General features: G+C 37.0%; 6 protein-coding genes across 9 annotated transcripts in view; 1 reads left to right on the top strand and 5 right to left on the bottom strand.

Annotated features, from left to right (window-relative positions):
• Tfiiealpha (transcription factor IIEalpha) overlaps positions 1-11,582 on the top strand; it is a 37,640-nt gene extending 26,058 nt beyond the window's left edge. The window contains exons 1-9 of one of the 2 annotated variants that reach the window (XM_070672824.1): positions 8,163-8,349; positions 8,465-8,743; positions 8,815-9,137; positions 9,221-9,387; positions 9,469-9,597; positions 9,685-9,911; positions 9,984-10,191; positions 10,258-10,486; positions 10,650-11,582. In XM_070672824.1, coding sequence (XP_070528925.1) covers positions 9,011-9,137; positions 9,221-9,387; positions 9,469-9,597; positions 9,685-9,911; positions 9,984-10,191; positions 10,258-10,486; positions 10,650-10,825 — 1,263 coding nt within the window. In that variant the 5' untranslated portion in view covers positions 8,163-8,349; positions 8,465-8,743; positions 8,815-9,010 and the 3' untranslated portion in view covers positions 10,826-11,582. Of the gene's footprint in view, positions 1-8,162; positions 8,350-8,464; positions 8,744-8,814; positions 9,138-9,220; positions 9,388-9,468; positions 9,598-9,684; positions 9,912-9,983; positions 10,192-10,257; positions 10,487-10,649 lie in introns of those variants that run through there. The other variant, XM_070672823.1, reaches the window with a different exon arrangement.
• On the bottom strand, positions 74-2,471 carry Dera (deoxyribose-phosphate aldolase). Its single transcript, XM_070672830.1, has 5 exons — positions 1,963-2,471; positions 1,678-1,871; positions 1,470-1,614; positions 1,009-1,400; positions 74-920 (listed from the first exon to the last, which is right to left on the bottom strand). The coding sequence occupies exons 1-5, from the start codon at positions 2,018-2,020 to the stop codon at positions 675-677; spliced, it is 1,035 nt and encodes a 344-aa protein (XP_070528931.1). The 5' UTR covers positions 2,021-2,471; the 3' UTR covers positions 74-674.
• LOC139112041 (putative ATPase N2B) lies at positions 2,673-5,737 on the bottom strand. Of its 3 annotated transcripts, none has more exons than XM_070672819.1 (8): positions 5,602-5,737; positions 4,816-5,204; positions 4,297-4,482; positions 3,935-4,176; positions 3,686-3,854; positions 3,474-3,614; positions 3,214-3,333; positions 2,673-3,141 (listed from the first exon to the last, which is right to left on the bottom strand). In XM_070672819.1, the coding sequence occupies exons 2-8, from the start codon at positions 5,185-5,187 to the stop codon at positions 3,019-3,021; spliced, it is 1,353 nt and encodes a 450-aa protein (XP_070528920.1). In that variant the 5' UTR covers positions 5,188-5,204; positions 5,602-5,737; the 3' UTR covers positions 2,673-3,018. The 3 variants fall into 3 exon arrangements, with proteins under 3 accessions (XP_070528920.1, XP_070528923.1, XP_070528921.1); XM_070672822.1 differs by lacking the exon at positions 5,602-5,737 and adding an exon at positions 5,418-5,535; XM_070672820.1 differs by lacking the exon at positions 5,602-5,737 and having other exon boundaries at positions 4,816-5,289.
• Positions 6,111-7,920, bottom strand: LOC139112050 (rab-like protein 3). Its single transcript, XM_070672834.1, has 5 exons — positions 7,697-7,920; positions 7,189-7,398; positions 6,921-7,069; positions 6,678-6,800; positions 6,111-6,619 (listed from the first exon to the last, which is right to left on the bottom strand). Exons 1-5 carry the CDS (start codon positions 7,740-7,742, stop codon positions 6,440-6,442), a joined length of 708 nt encoding a protein of 235 aa, XP_070528935.1. The 5' UTR covers positions 7,743-7,920; the 3' UTR covers positions 6,111-6,439.
• On the bottom strand, positions 11,246-13,623 carry Arr2 (arrestin 2). Its single transcript, XM_070672827.1, has 7 exons — positions 13,461-13,623; positions 13,276-13,397; positions 12,874-13,173; positions 12,556-12,783; positions 12,292-12,480; positions 12,019-12,187; positions 11,246-11,873 (listed from the first exon to the last, which is right to left on the bottom strand). Exons 1-7 carry the CDS (start codon positions 13,525-13,527, stop codon positions 11,728-11,730), a joined length of 1,221 nt encoding a protein of 406 aa, XP_070528928.1. The 5' UTR covers positions 13,528-13,623; the 3' UTR covers positions 11,246-11,727.
• A 321-nt stretch (positions 13,624-13,944) lies between these two features.
• Akirin (akirin) lies at positions 13,945-18,745 on the bottom strand. The gene is made up of 5 exons (XM_070672841.1): positions 18,110-18,745; positions 16,551-16,744; positions 16,303-16,465; positions 16,161-16,218; positions 13,945-16,087 (listed from the first exon to the last, which is right to left on the bottom strand). The coding sequence occupies exons 1-4, from the start codon at positions 18,300-18,302 to the stop codon at positions 16,208-16,210; spliced, it is 561 nt and encodes a 186-aa protein (XP_070528942.1). The 5' UTR covers positions 18,303-18,745; the 3' UTR covers positions 13,945-16,087; positions 16,161-16,207.
• Positions 18,746-19,177: the final 432 nt, after the last annotated feature.

Below are 19,177 nucleotides of genomic sequence, written 5' to 3'. Positions count from 1 at the left end.
AGCGAGAGTTAACGTCAGCTGTCAAAGAAAAAACTTTGAAGTTTAAGGAAAAAATAAAAGAAAAGGATTTAGATTTTTTATAACATTTTTTTATTATTTTTTTTTATTAGATTAAATATCTACAATGTAATTTTTTAATTTTTCTGTTATAGATGCGCGCATGGTTTCTTAATAATAAAATAGGAATGTTTGTAGAAAGATTAAACGATTACAGACTCGTGAGAAAATTTTATGTTAATTAATTTCGGATAAATTAAAGTTCTGCTAGTACGATTTATTGCATGCATATAAATTGAACGAAAATCAAAATCTATGTGATTAATCGTGTTTACCCGGTTAAAGTTCTCAAAATGTCTTCGAGATCGTTTATAGATACGTGAGTTATTTAGAGACAATTCCAAATCGCCGGCAAATACATCTTTGACCTTACGAAACTTGATTGCATAGTTGAGATTACAAATTTGCGATATTTATTTCTTGGCATTATCATATCAGCTGAAAAAACTGAAACTCATACGATTTTAACGAGGCACTTGTGTATTACGTGTCCGCAACGACATTATACGTACTAAGTATGTCAATTATGTAGAATCTATTTACTGATGGATATATTTAGACGCAAAGGCGTCGCGATATCGCTGCACTCTGACTTAAATAAAAAATTCTTTGCTTCTTTATCTTCTTGTTCCTTCATTTTGCTTGTCATCTTTCAAATTGTCTTCTTCTTTAGCACCTTGAACTTGATGAATTTCATTGTACGTTTTGATAATTTCAGCGACAATGTCTTGCAATAAACTCGACGCACCAATTCTAAAACGCTCGTTTGTCAGATATGAATCTCCCATTTCTTCCTGAATTAAGACCAACCATTGAAGAGCGTCCTGTGCAGTTTTAATGCCCCCAGCAGGTTTAAAACCCATCTAAATTTATAAAATTTTATTTACTTAAAATATCATGAACAAATTTTAAATAATCTCAATTAACACGTGTCATCAAAATTTATCCTACCTTTTTTAGAGTCAATCTTTCAAACTCTTTTAGCGCTTTACACATAACGATGCCTACTTCCAGTGTTGCATTAACTTTCTCTTTCCCAGTCGATGTTTTAATAAAATTAGCACCAGCAAACAAAGCCACCATCGACGCTTGATACACCTCTCTTAAATCAGATAACTCTCCAGTTGACAGTATGACTTTTAGACATATTGTCTTTTCAGCATTCTCATTACAAACTGCACGAATAGCTGCCAGCTCTTCATACAGTTTTATCCAATCGTGATTTAAAACTAACGTTCGATCGATCACAACGTCTATTTCCTGGGCTCCATATGATATAGCAAGGCGTACTTCTTCCAGTCGAGTCTCTAATGGAAATTGCCCAGAAGGAAATCCACCCGCCACTAAAATAAATATCACATTTTCATATGTTGCTGTTACATCAAATAAACAAAAAAAAATTAATTTTTTACCACTAGCAACCTTGATTATTTCAGTCTTCTTCATTTTCTTCAGATTGGCTAAGACTTCTTTCACTTTAACAGGATAAACGCAAATAGCAGCTGTATTGAGAGGCTTATCCCATTGAAATGGTAGGTTATGTATGGGGTTTACAGCCTATAATATTAAATATTCAATTCAGTTAATAACATCAAAAAATAATTTTAGATTATAACTTACATTTTTACACAAATTTTCGATGACAGGACTGGTGTCGTTATGATTCAAAGAAGTTAAGTCAATAAAACCTATCGCCTTTAATAGCAAAGTTATTTTATTTTCCCCCTTTAGTGTGCTTGCCGAATAAGTATATTGTCGTATACTTTTTTGTATCGCTGGCTCGTCAATATTAACTTCCAAAAATTTCAGCCAATCTAAAAAATTCAAATTCAAATACAGCAACCTTCGATACATAGTTATAAGAATATGTGAATACAAAGACAGACGTTTGCATTAATTCATTACCTTGATTCGTGCCGCTCATTTGGAACAAAGGTTCTTCCTTCATTCGTGAACCTTCCATAATTTTAAGAATAAAAGTTGAATGGCTTTGCACGGTGAAACTGTCGCCAATTATTTAGACTGTGACCACCGGTGTCTTTTCAGAAACGTCCTTCTCGCTCCACCTTTTTGTTTGAAATAAAGTTAAAAGCAGTTATCAGCAGTTATTAATTTTGTTTATTTAATTAGTCCAAAAAGAAGTAAAGAAATCCATTGGGTACTGGCCCATTTGACTGGTTATCGAAATAAAACAGTATGTCGAGTATATTCTCTCCACACTCTACAGCTGGAACTGATAAGAACGAAAGGCACAACACACTGAACACACAAGATACAATTCACGCAGATTACTGTAGACCGAAACGCCGCGCAGTGACGCGCGACCAGCGCGTTTTTCGCTAGACCAGCCAATCATAAACTTCTATATCAACTCGATCAACTGATGATTCGGCCAATTAGAATGTATCTTATTAAATATTAAATCTACATAATTTTTTTTAATACATATATGAAGTTTAAAGATAACAAATTACTTAAATTTAAATAGCTTCTGATACTGCAAAAAATAAGTTCTTTTTGTCTTTTTTATTACAGATCAATAACTCTCCGAAAAAATACATACTAATATATTTTTAAAATTATATAAAATCAGCTATTTAAATCAATACACATCATTAATGAGTGCAAAACTTCATGTAATTGAGACTTTTGCATATGTACATTAATATACATATATATTTGTAGTGACTCAGCAATCGGCGCCCATTGATTTTACGCTCATAAATAATTACTTAAATATCAGAGGTAATTCAAGGAACGTTAGTTTATCAAGAGAATAATTTAAGAAATAAAATACTGAAAAAGCGCGAAAGTACCGCCTCAAACGAAACGCGCGCTAAAGCTTAAGTAACTGTCCATGCGAGAGATCGTTCGGTAAAAATTATAATCATCAAACTGCTTTGTTGACCTTAAGTGAACGAAGTCGTACGGAACTATAGATATCTAGTTTAAAAATTATCATTATCTGTGGTGCTCCCATTGCTCCCAGTACTGTGAAGTCTGCATCTCAGATAGACGCGACACTGTACGGTCGAATGCGAAGATTTCCTCTTCGCCAGTAAAAATGTTTGACTTGTGATCTTCCTGAAAGCAATATTAACAAATTAACTCAATTCCATATGTAAAAATTTGGATGTTATTTACGAAATTGTATACCGAGCTATGTGAAATATTCAAATCATCCATCAGCATCCTTTTCTCGTCAGTGTACTCAGATTCGCTTTCCGGTAAAAATAACTGCGTGTGTGGTACAGCTGCTGACATAACTACTCGTACCTACATTTTAATACATTTATTAATTCTATATAAAATTTTGTCTTTTTTTTATATATTAAAATTTTCTAAATTTTTTATAGTTTATAAATTATTAACTATATTTATTATAATTTATAATTTAAATTACATAATACTCTTACCTTATTGTCGTACAACGTATCGATAAGAGTAATAAATCGTCTGGCCTGAGACTTAAGTCGTAGGTTCAATTGAGGCACGTCTCTTATTATGACTGTATGAAACACCTGACTTAATTCCAAGTAATCGCTCGCGCCGAGAGGCTGCATAGAAATTAGTTGCTGTACATATGTTTAAATCAAGATAGCACACATATATTTGAAAGATATCTCACTCTGTCGCATAGTTCCTCGAACGTAGAATCCAGCACCTGCCCGCAAGTCTTACGAAAAGTAACATTGCGTCCTCTTATAGATATCGTACGCGGCCGTATCACGTCATTTTCCATAGAGCACAGATACTTGAAAACTTTATCCACGTCGTTCGTGGCATCCTTGCCTTTTCTTGTGTAATTCATACGGCTCATTAAATAATGAAGACATAAATAATTATTGCAAATTATACGCAACGTATTACTACATACATAAAATATATCTTCTTGTTTCCGGACCCTGATTTCATTCTGTAATCTACTCCTGAGTCCAAGTTACTAACGAAGCAATGATCTTTCAGCACTTTAATAAATGGCACGAAATTTCCTCTCTGCAGCCCATTCTTGTACAGATCGTCTGGTGATCTGTTACTAGTCGCGACCATTATCACGCCGTTATCAAACAGCTCTGTGAATAATCGTTTTAAAATCATTGCGTCCGCAATGTCCGTCACCTACAATGCATCCAATTTTATTAATCTCATTTACTATTATACAGCAATTTTTTTTTTCACGTAATTTCACGTAAAAATATAAATATTGAAATTTAAATATTAAATATCGCAAATTTGAACCTGAAATTCATCAAAGCACAGCAGCCAAGTCTCCTCTGCAATACCTGTGGCAACTGGAGGTATCGGGTCAAAAGGTTGTAGCTTGGTGCTCGTAACATCTCGTACGATGGTTTTTTTTACCTCGTGCACTCTGCTATGCACGTCCAGCATGAAGGAATGAAAATGGACCCTTTTTTTGTTTTTAATCTGAAACATTTTTATTTAAAAACACATTATATTATATTACGAAAAAGTTTTACTTTTATTCTGTACCGCACATGAAAAGGTATAATTTATCTCAGTCCACTTATTCATTTAAAAAACATTAATTTTTATTTCAATGTTTGATGCTTTAGTTTAAAAGGTCTCAAGATATCTCGTTATGCAATGTACTCAATCAATAACCGTTCGAGTTATGCAAATCACAAGAGCTGTTCTTTTATCTGTATTTAAATTGCGTAAAAACGAAACGCGTGAACTGAGATATTTAATTTAGCCTTTCATGTGCAGTGCTTACGCAAATGGCAACCAGAGAGATACCTGGCAACAATTGTAAAATAGGTCCATCAACATTGTTTTACCTCCACCCACTGCTCCATAAATGTACAACCCTTTTGGCGCATCCCTCCGTTTGCTGCCAAACCATTTTTCCAACAGATTTAGCTGCTGTGGCTTGTAATTGTGCACTTCGCGAAAAATTTTCTGCAAAGTCTGGGCTACTATCATTTGATAGGTGTCTTCCACAAGCTCGCCCCTCGCTATCTTCTGCTTCAGAGCACTGACTGGTCCAGCACTCAGGCCTAAGTCTATGTTGTGTATGTATCTCTGAATATAAATCGCAGGTTGTACACGTGTCAATACGTGACAGAGATTATTCGGAGTAGCACACGTCTTGGCGAGATGATAAGACATAACTGTTAGAATATCACCTGAAAAATCGAAAAGAGCTATTAAGAGTATGATTCATCGAATCACTCAGCGTCAGATCTATTAATACTTAAGAATGTAACACGACTGAACTACGATTAATTTAATTAGCAATTAATTAAAATTGCTTCAGCTCATTGTCCTTGAGCTCTGAGTCCCATATGCAAAAAACGATAAGGATTAACAATGTCATTATCTATAATTAATATTATTACCAAATTGTCAAGTAAATTAATCACAATTAAGCCAGTCAAAATCGGAGTCGTTTGCGAACGTGAAAACTTGACAGGCATAATCTTCGCGCAGATACACGCTATCGTAGGTACGCGATAACCTTGGCGTCGGGTAAAAAAAAAATAAAAATGGCAGGGAGGCACGTGTCCCGAATTAAACGCTCACACGCATAAACAGCCGAAAAAAGATGCGCACGTTGACCAAGAGCGCACCAGAGGATCCGGAGTAGTGTAGTGCACGAAGCTCCGGTTTAAGGAGGAGAAAAGACCCGCTTTCCCCCGCTTCGACATTCGTTGCAGACCACGGTTGTGCGGGTTCGTTCCGCGCACCTGTCACGCGCCTCCGCACTCGAGGAAGACGTGTCTTTTGAAAGACCTCGTGTTCGCCGCGCCGTCATGCCGGAGTAGGGATGCCTCGGTACAGTTTGAAACATCGATACCTCTTCGCTAAAACATCCCTATGCAAGAGCGACCAGTCTGAAATATTTTCATCGCGAGATAACTAAAATATATCCCCGAGACATTTTCTGGCCAATCATCATTTTGATCTTGGAACCGCTATGATGATCTCCATCTCTTTCACTCGAAAGATCTTTGCAAAATGTATTTTCGTTATTTAAATTAATAAAAATGTTTCATAAATTATCTACGTAAATCTTGCTAGTAATATTATTCGATAGATTACGTGTTATTTTATATTATAAAATAAGTATTGCTTACAATGTGAATACATAAACGGTAGTCTAATGTACTTTTATGCGTGCACTTTGAAAGAGCCAGGTCTCTTTCTTGTAAGCGTATTCCGTCAGTCTCTCTTGAGCATATTTAATCAGACACTTCCATGGGAAGATTAGGAATGTGGATAAGAAATGCGAGATCAATGGCCTTGATGCTTAATCCGTGCGATCTTATAACACCTCGTGTCGTAAAAATGATTGTCCTGCGAAATATAATCCTCGAGATCTCTTGATGCAGTTGACGACTTGATTCAACTCTTAATATGCTCAGTCGTTATGATAAAACTTTGGGTAAAACGTAGAAGTATATTGCGGTAGTCTTCGTTTGTCAACCCCGAGTGTTTCTCTGGAGGAATAATAGCGTCTTTCGATAATTTTGTCGAAAAATCTGCTGAGTTTCACAGATGAGCTAGAACCCGCCGCTAGAGATCTTATCTGACGACAATCCTGTTGAAATAAAGCGTGTTAAGTGTGTTTGACAGTCTATTGGATGTAAAATATTTACCAAAAATATTTCATCCGCCCCACACTCCTCTGCAATAGTCGCAGAACGTCTGTGTATTGTAGATTTTATGGAATTTGACTCGGAGATCAAATCGAGCTTTGTTCCAATGACCAAAATTGGTATCTAGAAATAAATATTGGTATGCTATTTGGCATTAATATACACACAGAGTATCCATTTGCTATGGGACACCCTATTTATTGCTGTATATTTTTAAGCTATAGCTTAAAAAATTATTGTCACCTGAGTTGAGCCTACAAATTTCTCAGGATCAAAGTCTTCAAATGATTTGGACTTTGAAGAACCTCCATCCTTACTTAAAACCTCCTCCAGCCACTTCTGCAAATTCTGCTGTGATTTTCGATTTGTTAAATCATGGACTAATATTATGCCTAGTTACAAACAACACATTTTTACAATTTTACTTTTACATTTTTATCTCAGCCTCAGGGTGCATCCCCCATGGGTGTAAGAATACAATTGATTTAATTAATACAAAATGTACACATACCATTTGTGGAATTATAAAACACTGATCTGGTGTTTTTGTGACTCTGGCTCCCACCAACATCCCATAACTCAATGAAATATTTTTTCTGGTTTGGTGTACCTTCTTTATATTCATGCAGCTTAACTTCCACAGAACAACCTATTGTCCAGGAAGGACTACTGATAGGTTGCTGCTGACATATCAAATGTGTCAATGATGTTTTACCAACACCTGCAATAATGAAAGTACCCATTATAAATATACAGATTCAAAGAATTTTTTTTACAAAGATAACACCTTTGTAATGACAATTTAGAATGAGTTACAATTATACATAACCTAACGTCTAAAAATTAAAATAACTAAGATATTAATAGACACATTAACGCGATGAAAAATATTTGTACCACTATGCAAATATGCCAACTTTGACGCGGAATATTTCGGTGCACAGTAAAGCCCAACAAAAAATTCAAACAGATGTATTCGTAACATTTACCCAAATAATAAATGATTTTCTCACGTTTACCTGAGTCTCCTACAACGATAATTTTAACTTTGTCTATTGCTGCCATTAGGTGAGCCTCGTCAAACGTTTTCTACTTGAATTATTTTCACGTTTGACAGGCAGTTTCTTTGCCAATTTCGAGGCAGTGCCACGCAGAGCCTCACACGTTACTTCTCACGCATGCGGTTTTGCACGCGAATAACATTATCTTCCGGCAGAGAGCCCAACTCGGAATTGCGGCTTCCACGCTTACAAATGCAGAGGCTCGTCCGTGTAAAGTGAGCGCTTCGGCTGCCGTCGGATAGAAAAAAAGGCATGAGCTATACATTGTCCTACTCTTTTGCGGCGTCGCCGGCAGTTATCGCAGATCCGCGAAAGAATAGGACAGACAATGTATAGCTCTGGCCTTTTCTTCTATCCGACGGCAGTCGAAGCGCTGGCTTCACACGGACGAGCTTCTGCATTTGTACGCGTGGAAGGCGCGATTCCGATTCGGGCTCTCTGTCTCCCGGTAGACTTCACATTTGACTGATAATGCACAAAAATTAAAAAGCAGCAGCAAGCTTTGAACAGGTCCTCGACCGAAAGACAAAGTTTTTTTTAGTTCCGAAAAAATTCGCTGCGAGCCGTCACTATTGCCGACGGCAATTTGTCAAAGTGCTTATGCGAGACAGGTGAGTATTGGGGGAGTCGGGAATGCTACCGCCAAATCGAGATTCGAGCTAGTGATGGGAGCTAACCGAAACGTAGTACGAATCAATGCGACAAGTCAAACGTCCAATGTTTCAGTGGTATCATCATTATATTCGGCAGTCATGAGGCGCAACATCGAAACCGTACCGTTTGTGAGATTTTTCCAATTCTAACCTACAACTTATCCTGTGAATGGTGCCGCGGCTGGTTGTACAGCTGTGTTTTCGCGACGTTTCCAAGACTTTTGCGGCTCAGGCGATGAGTCCGAGTTCAGGACGAGCATAGCGATACACGATAAAGGAAAAGAGAAGAAAGGAGAAAATAATTCTGAGCTCCGTAAGAATTCGGGACTACAGTATTTACGTGGTGAAGCAGGTACATTTTATAACTGTCAACATTTTCTTGCGAAATATCTTCTTTCTTTAACATGTTGGTCTGATTTGTAGGTGAGAGATGAAGATGAGATAAAATTTTATTCATGTGACAACTGCACTTTCTGGAGAATAAAATTTGTAAGATTAAAGTACATTTGAGATAAAACTAAATATGTAAGCAGATAGTATTGTAATAAGAATAATAAGTACTAGCAGTAAAGTTAATACCTGTATCAACTGTTAAAAAATTATTTTGACTACTTAAAATATGAGTGGCGAGGAAAGACTTGTCACTGAGGTACCTAGTAGCTTGAAGAAACTGGCAAGACTTGTTGTACGTGGGTTCTATACAATAGAGGATGCTCTAATTGTAGATATGTTGGTTAGAAATCCATGTAAGTAATTATATACTGATCTACAAAATCTTCTAAAGCATCTTTTTAAGTAATATTTTATTTAATGTAAATAATTTTACTAGGTATGAAAGAAGATGATATTTGTGAATTACTCAAGTTTGAACGAAAGATGTTAAGAGCCAGGATATCCACATTAAGAAATGATAAATTTATTCAAGTGAGATTGAAAATGGAGACAGGATCTGATGGCAAAGCACAGAAAGTCAACTATTATTTTATTAATTACAAAGTGTGTCAAATGCTATTTAACTAGATATAATGCTGATGAAGTTGGAAAAACAATTAATAAATATTTATAACTTTATTTTAGACGTTTGTAAACGTAGTTAAGTATAAACTCGATTTAATGAGAAAGAGAATGGAAACCGAGGAGAGAGATGCGACTAGTAGAGCTAGTTTTAAGTGTCCGAGTTGTTTAAAGACATTTACTGATCTTGAAGTAGGTATAGTATGCATTAAATTTAACTTTAGTTTATATTCTTACATTACAATTACGAGTAAACAGAACTATTAAATTTCTGTACAGGCCGATCAACTTTTCGATATGAGAACTGGTGAGTTTAGATGTACATATTGCCGGGAGATAGTGGAGGAAGATCAGTCTGCTCTTCCAAAGAAAGATTCCAGATTATTATTAGCAAAGTTCAATGAACAGCTAGAACCACTCTATATATTATTAAGGGAAGTAGAAGGAATTAAATTAGCGCCCGAGATACTGGAACCGGAACCTATTGATATCAACACTATTCGAGGGTACAAGTTTTTCAAAATACTTTTATGTATTAAAATTTTTTATTTTCTTTTAAGTAATTATTTTTATTATAGTATTGACACGAAAAAACCAAGCGGTCTTAGAGCACCTAACGAACAGTGGTCCGGTGAGGCAACTAGAATGTCAGGCTTCATGGTGGAGGATACCAGAGTCGACGTTACTATTGGAGACGAGTCTCCTGACGATAGCGCGTCGAATCATAGAAAAGAGAGACCCATATGGATGATGGAAAGCACAGTTATCAATGCCGATGGTTCACAGGTATCTTTTTCGTTTTGCTGTTCTCGCCCTTGTAGATCTCATCTTTAATTCGCGAATGTCTTGCAGCCGGACGGCGTAAATACACAAGATAGTATCTTGGATAAAGCTGCAGCCACTGCCACAATCTCGACTACGACGAATAATAAGCAAGGCGAGGACATTATGTCGGTCTTATTAGCTCACGAGAAAAAAGGTGGCACGAATTCCGCCGCGTCTATTAAAGCAGCGCTTCCACAAGAATCTAGCGATAGTAGCGATAATGAAGAAGATACAGAAATGCAGGCGATTGATACTGGTAAAAAGAATTAATTAAAAAATTTGACATTAAAACAGTTAACTGTTTAAACGAGAATAAGATATAAAATCTCTATTTAAAAATTAATGAAAAGGAATTTCACAAACCATTTAAATAATTACTAATTAATCTTTATAAAAAAAATTGTTAACTCGATTTTTAGGCGAGGTAGAAGCGATGGATTCCGAGGACGATGTATTGGTGCCGACCGTGAGCGTTGGTGGCAAAACGGTTGCCATTACCGACGTTAAAGACACTTTGATTGCAGAAATGACGCCCATAGAAAAGGAGTCTTACATCCAAACGTATCAGGAATTTTATTCTCACATGTATGACTAGACGGACAACGAGAGTAGTCTTCACAATGCTCTGCATAAGACTGATATTGATTTGGTATCGTTGTTTCCTGTAATATTTTGTATAGTCATAAAATGCATATAATTTTTTATAACGTAATGATTTTTCATAGTAACGTATAACAATCCTGATGTGGATCATCTTGTACGTATTTTTTGTATCAATAAATACAGATTAACATTAGCCATAGTGTTCGAAGGAATAACCGGTTTAAAAAGAGAAAAGATAAACTTGCATTTTTACAGTTTCATATATATTTTCTAATGTAATTGAACAATATTGGTCAATTAAACAGTTCTTTACTAATAAATAAACCATAAGAAATTAGATGGAACTAATATATCATGTCACTTCTGGTAAGACGGGAATTTTTTTAAACTAAATCATTACGATTTATTTAAGTTTAGTTAACATTTTTTTTTTTTTACTCGTCTTTTAATGAATTTCTATCCAACCACCACCATTGCACAGAAATTCCGAGACGATTTAATTTTTTATAATTATCTTTTCGCTTTTTTGTTTTCTTTTTAGTTTTTAGTAATAGCTTTATAATATTATATTAGAATATTAAAATTAATTTTTAATAGTGTTTTCTTTTTGTCTACATTAATTGAATACAATACGTTTACTGAAAATCACGTCAAAAGAATCCAAAAAAACGTAAGTTTTAAATAAATTATAATTTAAAAAATATTTTAATTCTTAGTACGTTTTTAATTGTATATATAGTTCTCTTAAGTTTAATAATTAATATTTAAAGATAAAGAATAACTTTAAACACAAAAAATAATTAACACGAGTAGAAAGTTCAGGATTCTTTTGAAATAATAGCAAGATAAAAAGCGCTAATTTCTCGCTTTTTTTTTCTTTTTTTCTTATCTGCCTTATTCTGGTTCGTTTAAGCGTAAACGAGCGAAGTCTTCAAATATGATATTATCATCGTCATCATTGGTGTAACAAGAGTTTTCATATCGTGCCCTGTCAATGCTTTTGCTTTTCTTCAATATCGCATTTTCTCTTTCAACGGCACCTGTAAAGAAAGAAAAAAAAACAAATTTTTATTTAAATATAAAAAATTTTTAATATTTAAGTTCTAAAGTAAATCTCTTATTTAAAAAAGAATAAATAAGTAAAATATAGTTGATGAAGATGTGATAATATTCTGAATAACGTACCAGGGGCCGGATGCATCAGTTTGAATGGAACATCGGTGATTAATTCACCACCCAGCGTGCCGCAATTTAACTTTACTCGAATCGAGTAGGAGATTACAATACCTAAGGCTTCGGTCGGACATTTGCCTTCGGAAACCAGAGTTGAAGATGCTAAATTTACGTCATCGTCCTAAACGGGATAATCAAAATTTGTTATCATTAATATATATTAGGATAATTAAAGAAAATATTAAATTAGTTTATATTTCAGGTTTGTTCAAGCATGTAGCATACTTTGAGATGCCCGTCGAGGGCAATCCCACGCCGGTCCTTGTTGCTGCTGGCCAGTGGCACAAGATAGAATTGTTTCGTGAAAGATGCGCCCGGTGTGATCGGGCAACCTTCGCGAGTTTCCAAACTAGCGACGTGTCGTGAAAATTGGGTGTTCACCATAGTCACCTCGCAGTGCTGAACCACGAATAACTACGAAGAGAAAACGGCATTAGCGATAGAATACGATAAATAGAGATTTTAGTAAACTTATTTTTTGAAATCTACCTTAATATTCTTCACCGCTTTTCGGGAATTGTTTGTAACTGTTATATTAGCAGCGACTTTTTCACCGTGATAGTAGATCTCTCTGTCTAACGTGACTTCCAGACTCAGTTTGCCTTGAGAGAAGGTAAACCCTTTCGAAATCAAGGAGCTAGGAAGACGACGGCCGCGCGTAGGTGGAGCAAACTGCAATTTCTTGATGGCTAATGATACAGAGGACCTTTTGTGTCCCTAACAAAATGAAAAAGCATGCGTTTGCAGATGCTTTATTTTTAAGTTACTCATTAGCTTTCGATATTCGTACGTCTTCTATTTTGATACCTTGTCGTCTTCATTTTCTCCAACATATATTTTTACGGCATATTCGACACCCAGGGGTTTTCCTTGATCGTCATCGCCGGGCTGGAGAGTGACCGAGCAAGGAGCCGTCTGCGGAAAGTGGAACGTGAATGGATATGCGTTCGTACCCAGGCGTTTCAGCAAACGATCCTGAATCGCCGTGGTCTCTTGCTTCTCCTTCTTCTGCGGTATTATTTGATCGCGACATAACACCAGTTCCTTGCTGAATTTCACTCCCATCACTTCATCCTCCTCACGGCCATATCGGTAGGTCGTCAAGACCTAAGCACAGCAAAACGTTTATACATATTGACGAAAAATGTGCTAAATACTTTTCGGGAATTATTTAAATTTTTGTAACTACATATTAGACGTTTTACCAACCTGACCGAAAACCTTGCGCCCTTGGAGGTAGTCATTCTCTACAACGATGACGCCGTCAATAGGATCAGTGTGGTCTAGATGATCAATAAAGTCTCTCTTGCCCAGATATACCGTGACTTTGCCTGAGTAAAATTAACAAACTATTAATTAAAGCAAAATTTTTAGATAAAATTGAGAGTGCTCACCATTGGGAGTAGTCTTCTTGAATACTTTAATAGCCGCAACAAAGACCAGAAATAATAAAGAAATCATTTGGCTATATATATATATATATATATAATTTTTTTTAAATTATTTTAAACAAATGATTTAGCAGAGAAATTTCTTTCCCGCCCAGAAGTGACACGTCCTCGAAACTTCGTTCAAGTCCTCATATAGTCTCGTCAGGGCTTCCCTCGTCTCGAAGCCATACGTCTAATAATACTGTTAATGAAATTACTTCGTTATAAAACTGATTTAAGAGGATTGCGAATTATGTGTGACAAAGAGAGTCGTATACATTTTCGATCATTAATAAATCATGTTCAACAACATGAGGTAATATTTTCGTACGCAATATACTTAATTACGATATTCTCGTGCAAGTTAGAAAGTTGTTAAAACAATTGTGCTTATTGCGCAAAAGGCAACATCGAGGTATAAGTAGAAGTTGGATAAAAGAACTCACGCTTTCAGTCTTAAGTTTATTTCGATAATGAACGTTTATACAATATAATACGGAGGTATTTTCTGCAGTTTAAACAAAATCCCCTGAATTCTTCAAACGGTCGCTCGTACGTGTTTCCACGATTTTCTCCAGTGATACATGACACCTATCGCGAGCTTCAAGTAGATATTACTTAGCGTTAATAATTAAACTCGCTTATATTTCCCTTGCAATTTATATTTCTTCATATTTCCAGGTTGATAGATAGTCGATGTAATGCATATACATATACTTTTTCGTATATACGTATGCGGGTGTGAACACCATCGGCATAACGATGCTCCCAAAAATATTGTGGTAACTGAGAGACACTTTCTTTTTTTTTCTTTTCTTTTTTTTTTGTTTTGTTGCGCAATATGAAAAAGGCAGTAGTAGTTCGAATGCCCTTCGAAATCGTACAAGCTATCGCTTCCTCGGCGGTCGTAATCAAAGGAGTAGAGTTGATTAAAAATAATTTTACATTGTGCATACAAGAACTTTCGACCAACGTTCTTGGTGCTTCAAACGCCTTTTTTTTTTTACATTCGACGGAACAAAAATGTTCACGACGGAACATATTTAAGAAATGCACGTAGCCACCAAGATTCGCAAGATCTTTATCTTAATCGAGTTAAAAAAAAAAAAAAGAAAATATCACGCGCAGAATTTTAATACTACACGTACGTACAACGTAATTAGAACTGCTATGAACTATAAAAAAAATTTTACGAAGGCGATAACAGTAAAAATAACATAGTAATAATAATAATCATGACAAACATGTCTAATAATAGGCACAGTTAAAGTGTATGGTGTATGTAGCTATATTCATTATTCAGCATTTTTTTTTTAATTAATTACAACTACAGAAATTCGTTGCTACCAGGGAACAGAAATGCTTTGCATGAGAGATTTTATGAAATCTTTATTCCAAATAGTTACGTTTCACAATGCCTTCGTACAATACCTACTATAATCTACAATATTATCCCGACACTTTTACAGCTCTCGTAACGTTTATATTGTAAATGAGATCGTTCTTTTTCTTTTTACAAGAATTTTCAATAAAGAGCGTAAAAAAACGATAACTGCAAAAAAATCTTTTACCATTTTATATGCTTATAATAAAGAAAATATTGTTTTTAGCCAAAGAAAAAAAAAAGTCATAAGATCTGCCACGAGCAAAATTCGCCAATCAATCAAAACAAATTCTTTACTATCAATTTAACAAGTTATTACACTAATATGTTCTTGTAATTATTAGTTTACAAGTAAATTATCCGTAGTTATTTAATCTCTTAATTTATGCAATTATACATTGAATTCTAACGTCATCCCGCTCCTCGCCGAACAGTTAGGATTCGAGAAAGGCAATCCTTTTTATTCGTGAATGCACACTATCGTCTGTCTTGAAATTTGCAAAGTGCATCTCACACGTTTGCAACGAAATGCTTAGAGCATTGATTACCGTATATACTTGAGCAATATCTAAACTGTCGTAGCGTCAAGAACGAACAGAAAAACTTACTGAGATATACCTTATCATTTTAGTACTCGACATAATGCTCTATTCATATGACAAGCACAAAATTTCCGCCCATGTTTTACAATATTTCGAACAAGCTAAGAGAAAAAAATATATATCGGTATGACAAGCTAGAAAGAAATCTCTTAGCTTCTTTTCTCTTTCTCTCTCACATTCTCTCTTCCTCTCGCGCTCCCTTAGCTGGTTATCAAGCCTCGCGGCGCTATAGTCTTGCACTGTGTACACATATCGTATTTTTTAATTCGTAATAACATTTGTACATAAGTAGAATCAGTTCCCTGATACCAGCGCACTTCTAATGTCGAACAGTACAAATATTGTTAGTCTCGAAAGTATACACATGGTAAATTTTTATAATGTTTACAATTCACCGCAATTTGTTCTCTCTCTTTTTCTCTCTGCAAACTTACGTCACTAATCATCATCTTTTCTTCTTTCCTTATTTTTCTTTTTTTTTTTAGTCCTTTTTCTTTTATTAAATACTGCTGAAACCATGGTTCGTTTTTAAAGGCGATTCCCGAAGCGAGATAGCGCTGCTGCGGATCTCGGTGTAAGCAAAATTTGTTTCACACAGTAGAAATCTGCGATACGACAAAATATTTAAAAAAATATAATGATAAACTTTTCATTAAAAAATTATTTCGTGAAACTTACTCAATATCCTTTACAGAAATGTTTTCTTATAAATAAAAAAAAATTTTTTATGATAGATCTGAAAGCAGAAAAACAGCATATTGTTAATATAAGAAGAACAAAGACATTACGAAACATAAATGTTACTAGGGCAAATACTTACAACTCGGTGCAGCTGCAGACTCGAATTTTTTTTGTATCTGATCGTATGTGAATTTGACGAAAGCGTCATACTGTTCGGAGAGCTTTAAATGTAAAATCTGATCGTATTCTTCTCGGATTTGCGTTTCTTGCTCCTTGAGCATTCGCTCGCAGATCAAGCCAACCTGCAAAAATTAATTTTTTAGCTGGCAGATATTTTTAATTAAAGAGTAAAATTAAAGGGAAACAAAAAATTAAATGATACTTCACCTGTCTAAATGTGAAAAGAGGTTTTTCTTTTCCGCTAGTGTTATGACTAAAGGGAGTTAAAGAGGAGCCAGATGGACCAGAAGGACTAGAGGGTCCCTCCATATCTGATGAATCGCTGGTCTGAGGGTGAAAGTGCAATTGTTTACGTCTCTGCAATCTGCGAATTTCTTCTCTGATGTTCGCTGCCATTTTTTCTGTAGAAATAATTGTCTAAATTAGTTTTCAGGAAAACTGCAGTCTACTCAATTTATCATCATAAAAAAAAGTATGACAAATTAAAAAATTAAAACATTAATTATTTACTTTAAATAAATATCAGTGAAAGCTAAAATTGCAAGCTTTCCAAGCGAACTTTACAGCCCACTGTTATTTCTTATATTTCATTAATATTAATATAACAATATAAAGACTTATATATGAAGTAAATGCAAAAAAATAGTTAGAAATATCTTAATTCTTCTTCACAAATATTCAAATACAATTATATCTAACAAACATCAAACCACTTTTAAAATAAAACAATCGTATAATATATGCAACAAAATATTAAATTGAAATATTAACTTAAGTCATCCAGGTGCATCGCATGCCAATAACATTTCGTACAATTTTTACAATCGCGATTGCAATTTCGCTTTTTGTTTCGCGCTGCAATAAATATCTTTTTTACGAGAACTCGCCGCGATTGGATTAGCTATCGCCTCTCCTTCGATTTGTTATCCGCCGTTCGCGGCTTATTCGTCTCATTGTCAACCGACGCGGTTCTAATAGCTCTCAGTTTCTCCCCGCGGTTTTTTGCGTCCTCCGTCTCATCTCGCGGATGATTTAACGGCCTTGCGCGCACCTGGGCGACACGATTCCCCATCTTCGAACGCTCTAATCGTCCAATCGCGCCTCTCGAGCGTTCCTTCTGACGACCGTCAGCGATAACTCTCCTTCAAAAATGAAACATCACTTTCAATATATATATATATAATATATATATGTATGCATGTTTGTTCCTCGCGTTACCATATATATTCGCATACATCGTTGCACGTGCGGGAAAAGCGGAAAACGCGTCCTTTTACGAGGTCGTGGAAAACCTGGAGAATCAAGGGAGAAAAAAAAGAAAAAAAAAAAAGAAAGGGGACGAAAACCCGAATCCCCCGAGCGCGTCCGTTACTACATTACCATATGATTTACGTGCGCCCTCCCCGCGTCCCGTCCCCCCGCGGGCCTACAAGACGAAGTGTGGGCTCTCGAGTACAGGTTTTAAATCGCTAGAGCTTAGCCGCCCCTCTCGCTTTCTCTCTCTTTCTCTTTCTCCGTCTCGTTTCGTCCTTCTGTTCTCTTCACGCCCCTTCGCGCTCGGTCCCTCATATGCGGCGAGGCATGCAAAAGGAAGAAAGGGAGAGAGAAGGAGAAAGAGAACGGCAGGAAGGCACGATGGCGAGGACGCGGGGGACGGGCGAGAGGGAGTACGGGAGACGAAGATAAACACAGGGAATACGCGGTGGGTGCGACGAAGATAGCGCGAGAAAAAATGGTGGCCGCGGTGGGCCCCACGGTGTAATTACCAGGCGTCAATTTGCTGGCTATCTCGCCGAACGGCGATGGCTTCTGCGGGAGCGGGCCGCCGCCGCGCGGCGACGACGCGGATGCGCCGGGTGACGCACACGACATCGGCATGCACCGCCTTCGCTTGCTCGGCCGGCCGTGGCTGTGCACCGGGTCGAACTCCAGGGACCTCTTGAGCGTGGCGCACGCCATGGTGCTACTGCTGCTGCTGCTGCTGCTGTTGCTGTCGGCGGCGGTGGTGGCGCGGCGTTCTCCTGCACCACGGACGACTCACCCGTGCGTCTTGTGTACGCAACTGACACTCAGACTCCTCGTCAAACGACTTCCGTGGCCCCCGGGGGGACAAGGGCGGGGCACGGGTCCGTCGACTATCGGCGCCCGAGAAGCGAAGGCGGGGGGCGCCGGAGGCAGGCGGCCGCGTCTCCGCGTGACACTACGACGCGATCTGGTCCGTCCAGGAACGGCTTGGCGAGGCTTGTGGCCGTGAGCTGGTCTCTCCTCGTCGGCTTGCGCCGCCGCGAAGCACCCAGGAAGCGAACTCGTAGGCGTACGCGCGCGCGCGCGCGCATGAGACCAGGTGCCGACGACACGCGTGCAGGCTACACTGGCAAAACAAATACTGCGCTTCACGGGCAATATGGCCGCCACTTTTGCTGGCACGCCAGGCCTCGCTCGTTCTCTTTCTCTCTCTCTCTCTCTTGCTCTTCCGGGCTTTGGCCTCATCGCGGCTGGTCAACCTGCCGCCACTCGCGCCCTCTGACTTCCGCCTCTTTCCGTTAGGCTGGATCTGCAATAGGATAAATAATAAGCCTTGCGCTGTAAAAAATGAGCCAATGAATTCACATCTAAATTCGAAGAAAATAATTCAATGGTAAGACCCACCTGGTCAAGCTTCGATTAAAATAAATTTACATTTTGTTTAATCCCCGATTAAATCAGATTATTATTATTGCTCATTATTAATTAAATTAATTGTGAATCTTATGGTAGCTTCACAACTCTCGACGCCCGACGTCCAATGAGACACCGCGCTCTGTAGAGACTTTTATCAGAAAACTCTGTAAGAC

Source organism: Cardiocondyla obscurior, linkage group LG26 (genome assembly GCF_019399895.1).
Source record: "Cardiocondyla obscurior isolate alpha-2009 linkage group LG26, Cobs3.1, whole genome shotgun sequence".
NCBI lineage: Eukaryota > Metazoa > Arthropoda > Insecta > Hymenoptera > Formicidae > Cardiocondyla > Cardiocondyla obscurior.
This window is presented reverse-complemented; position numbering and strand designations above follow the sequence as displayed.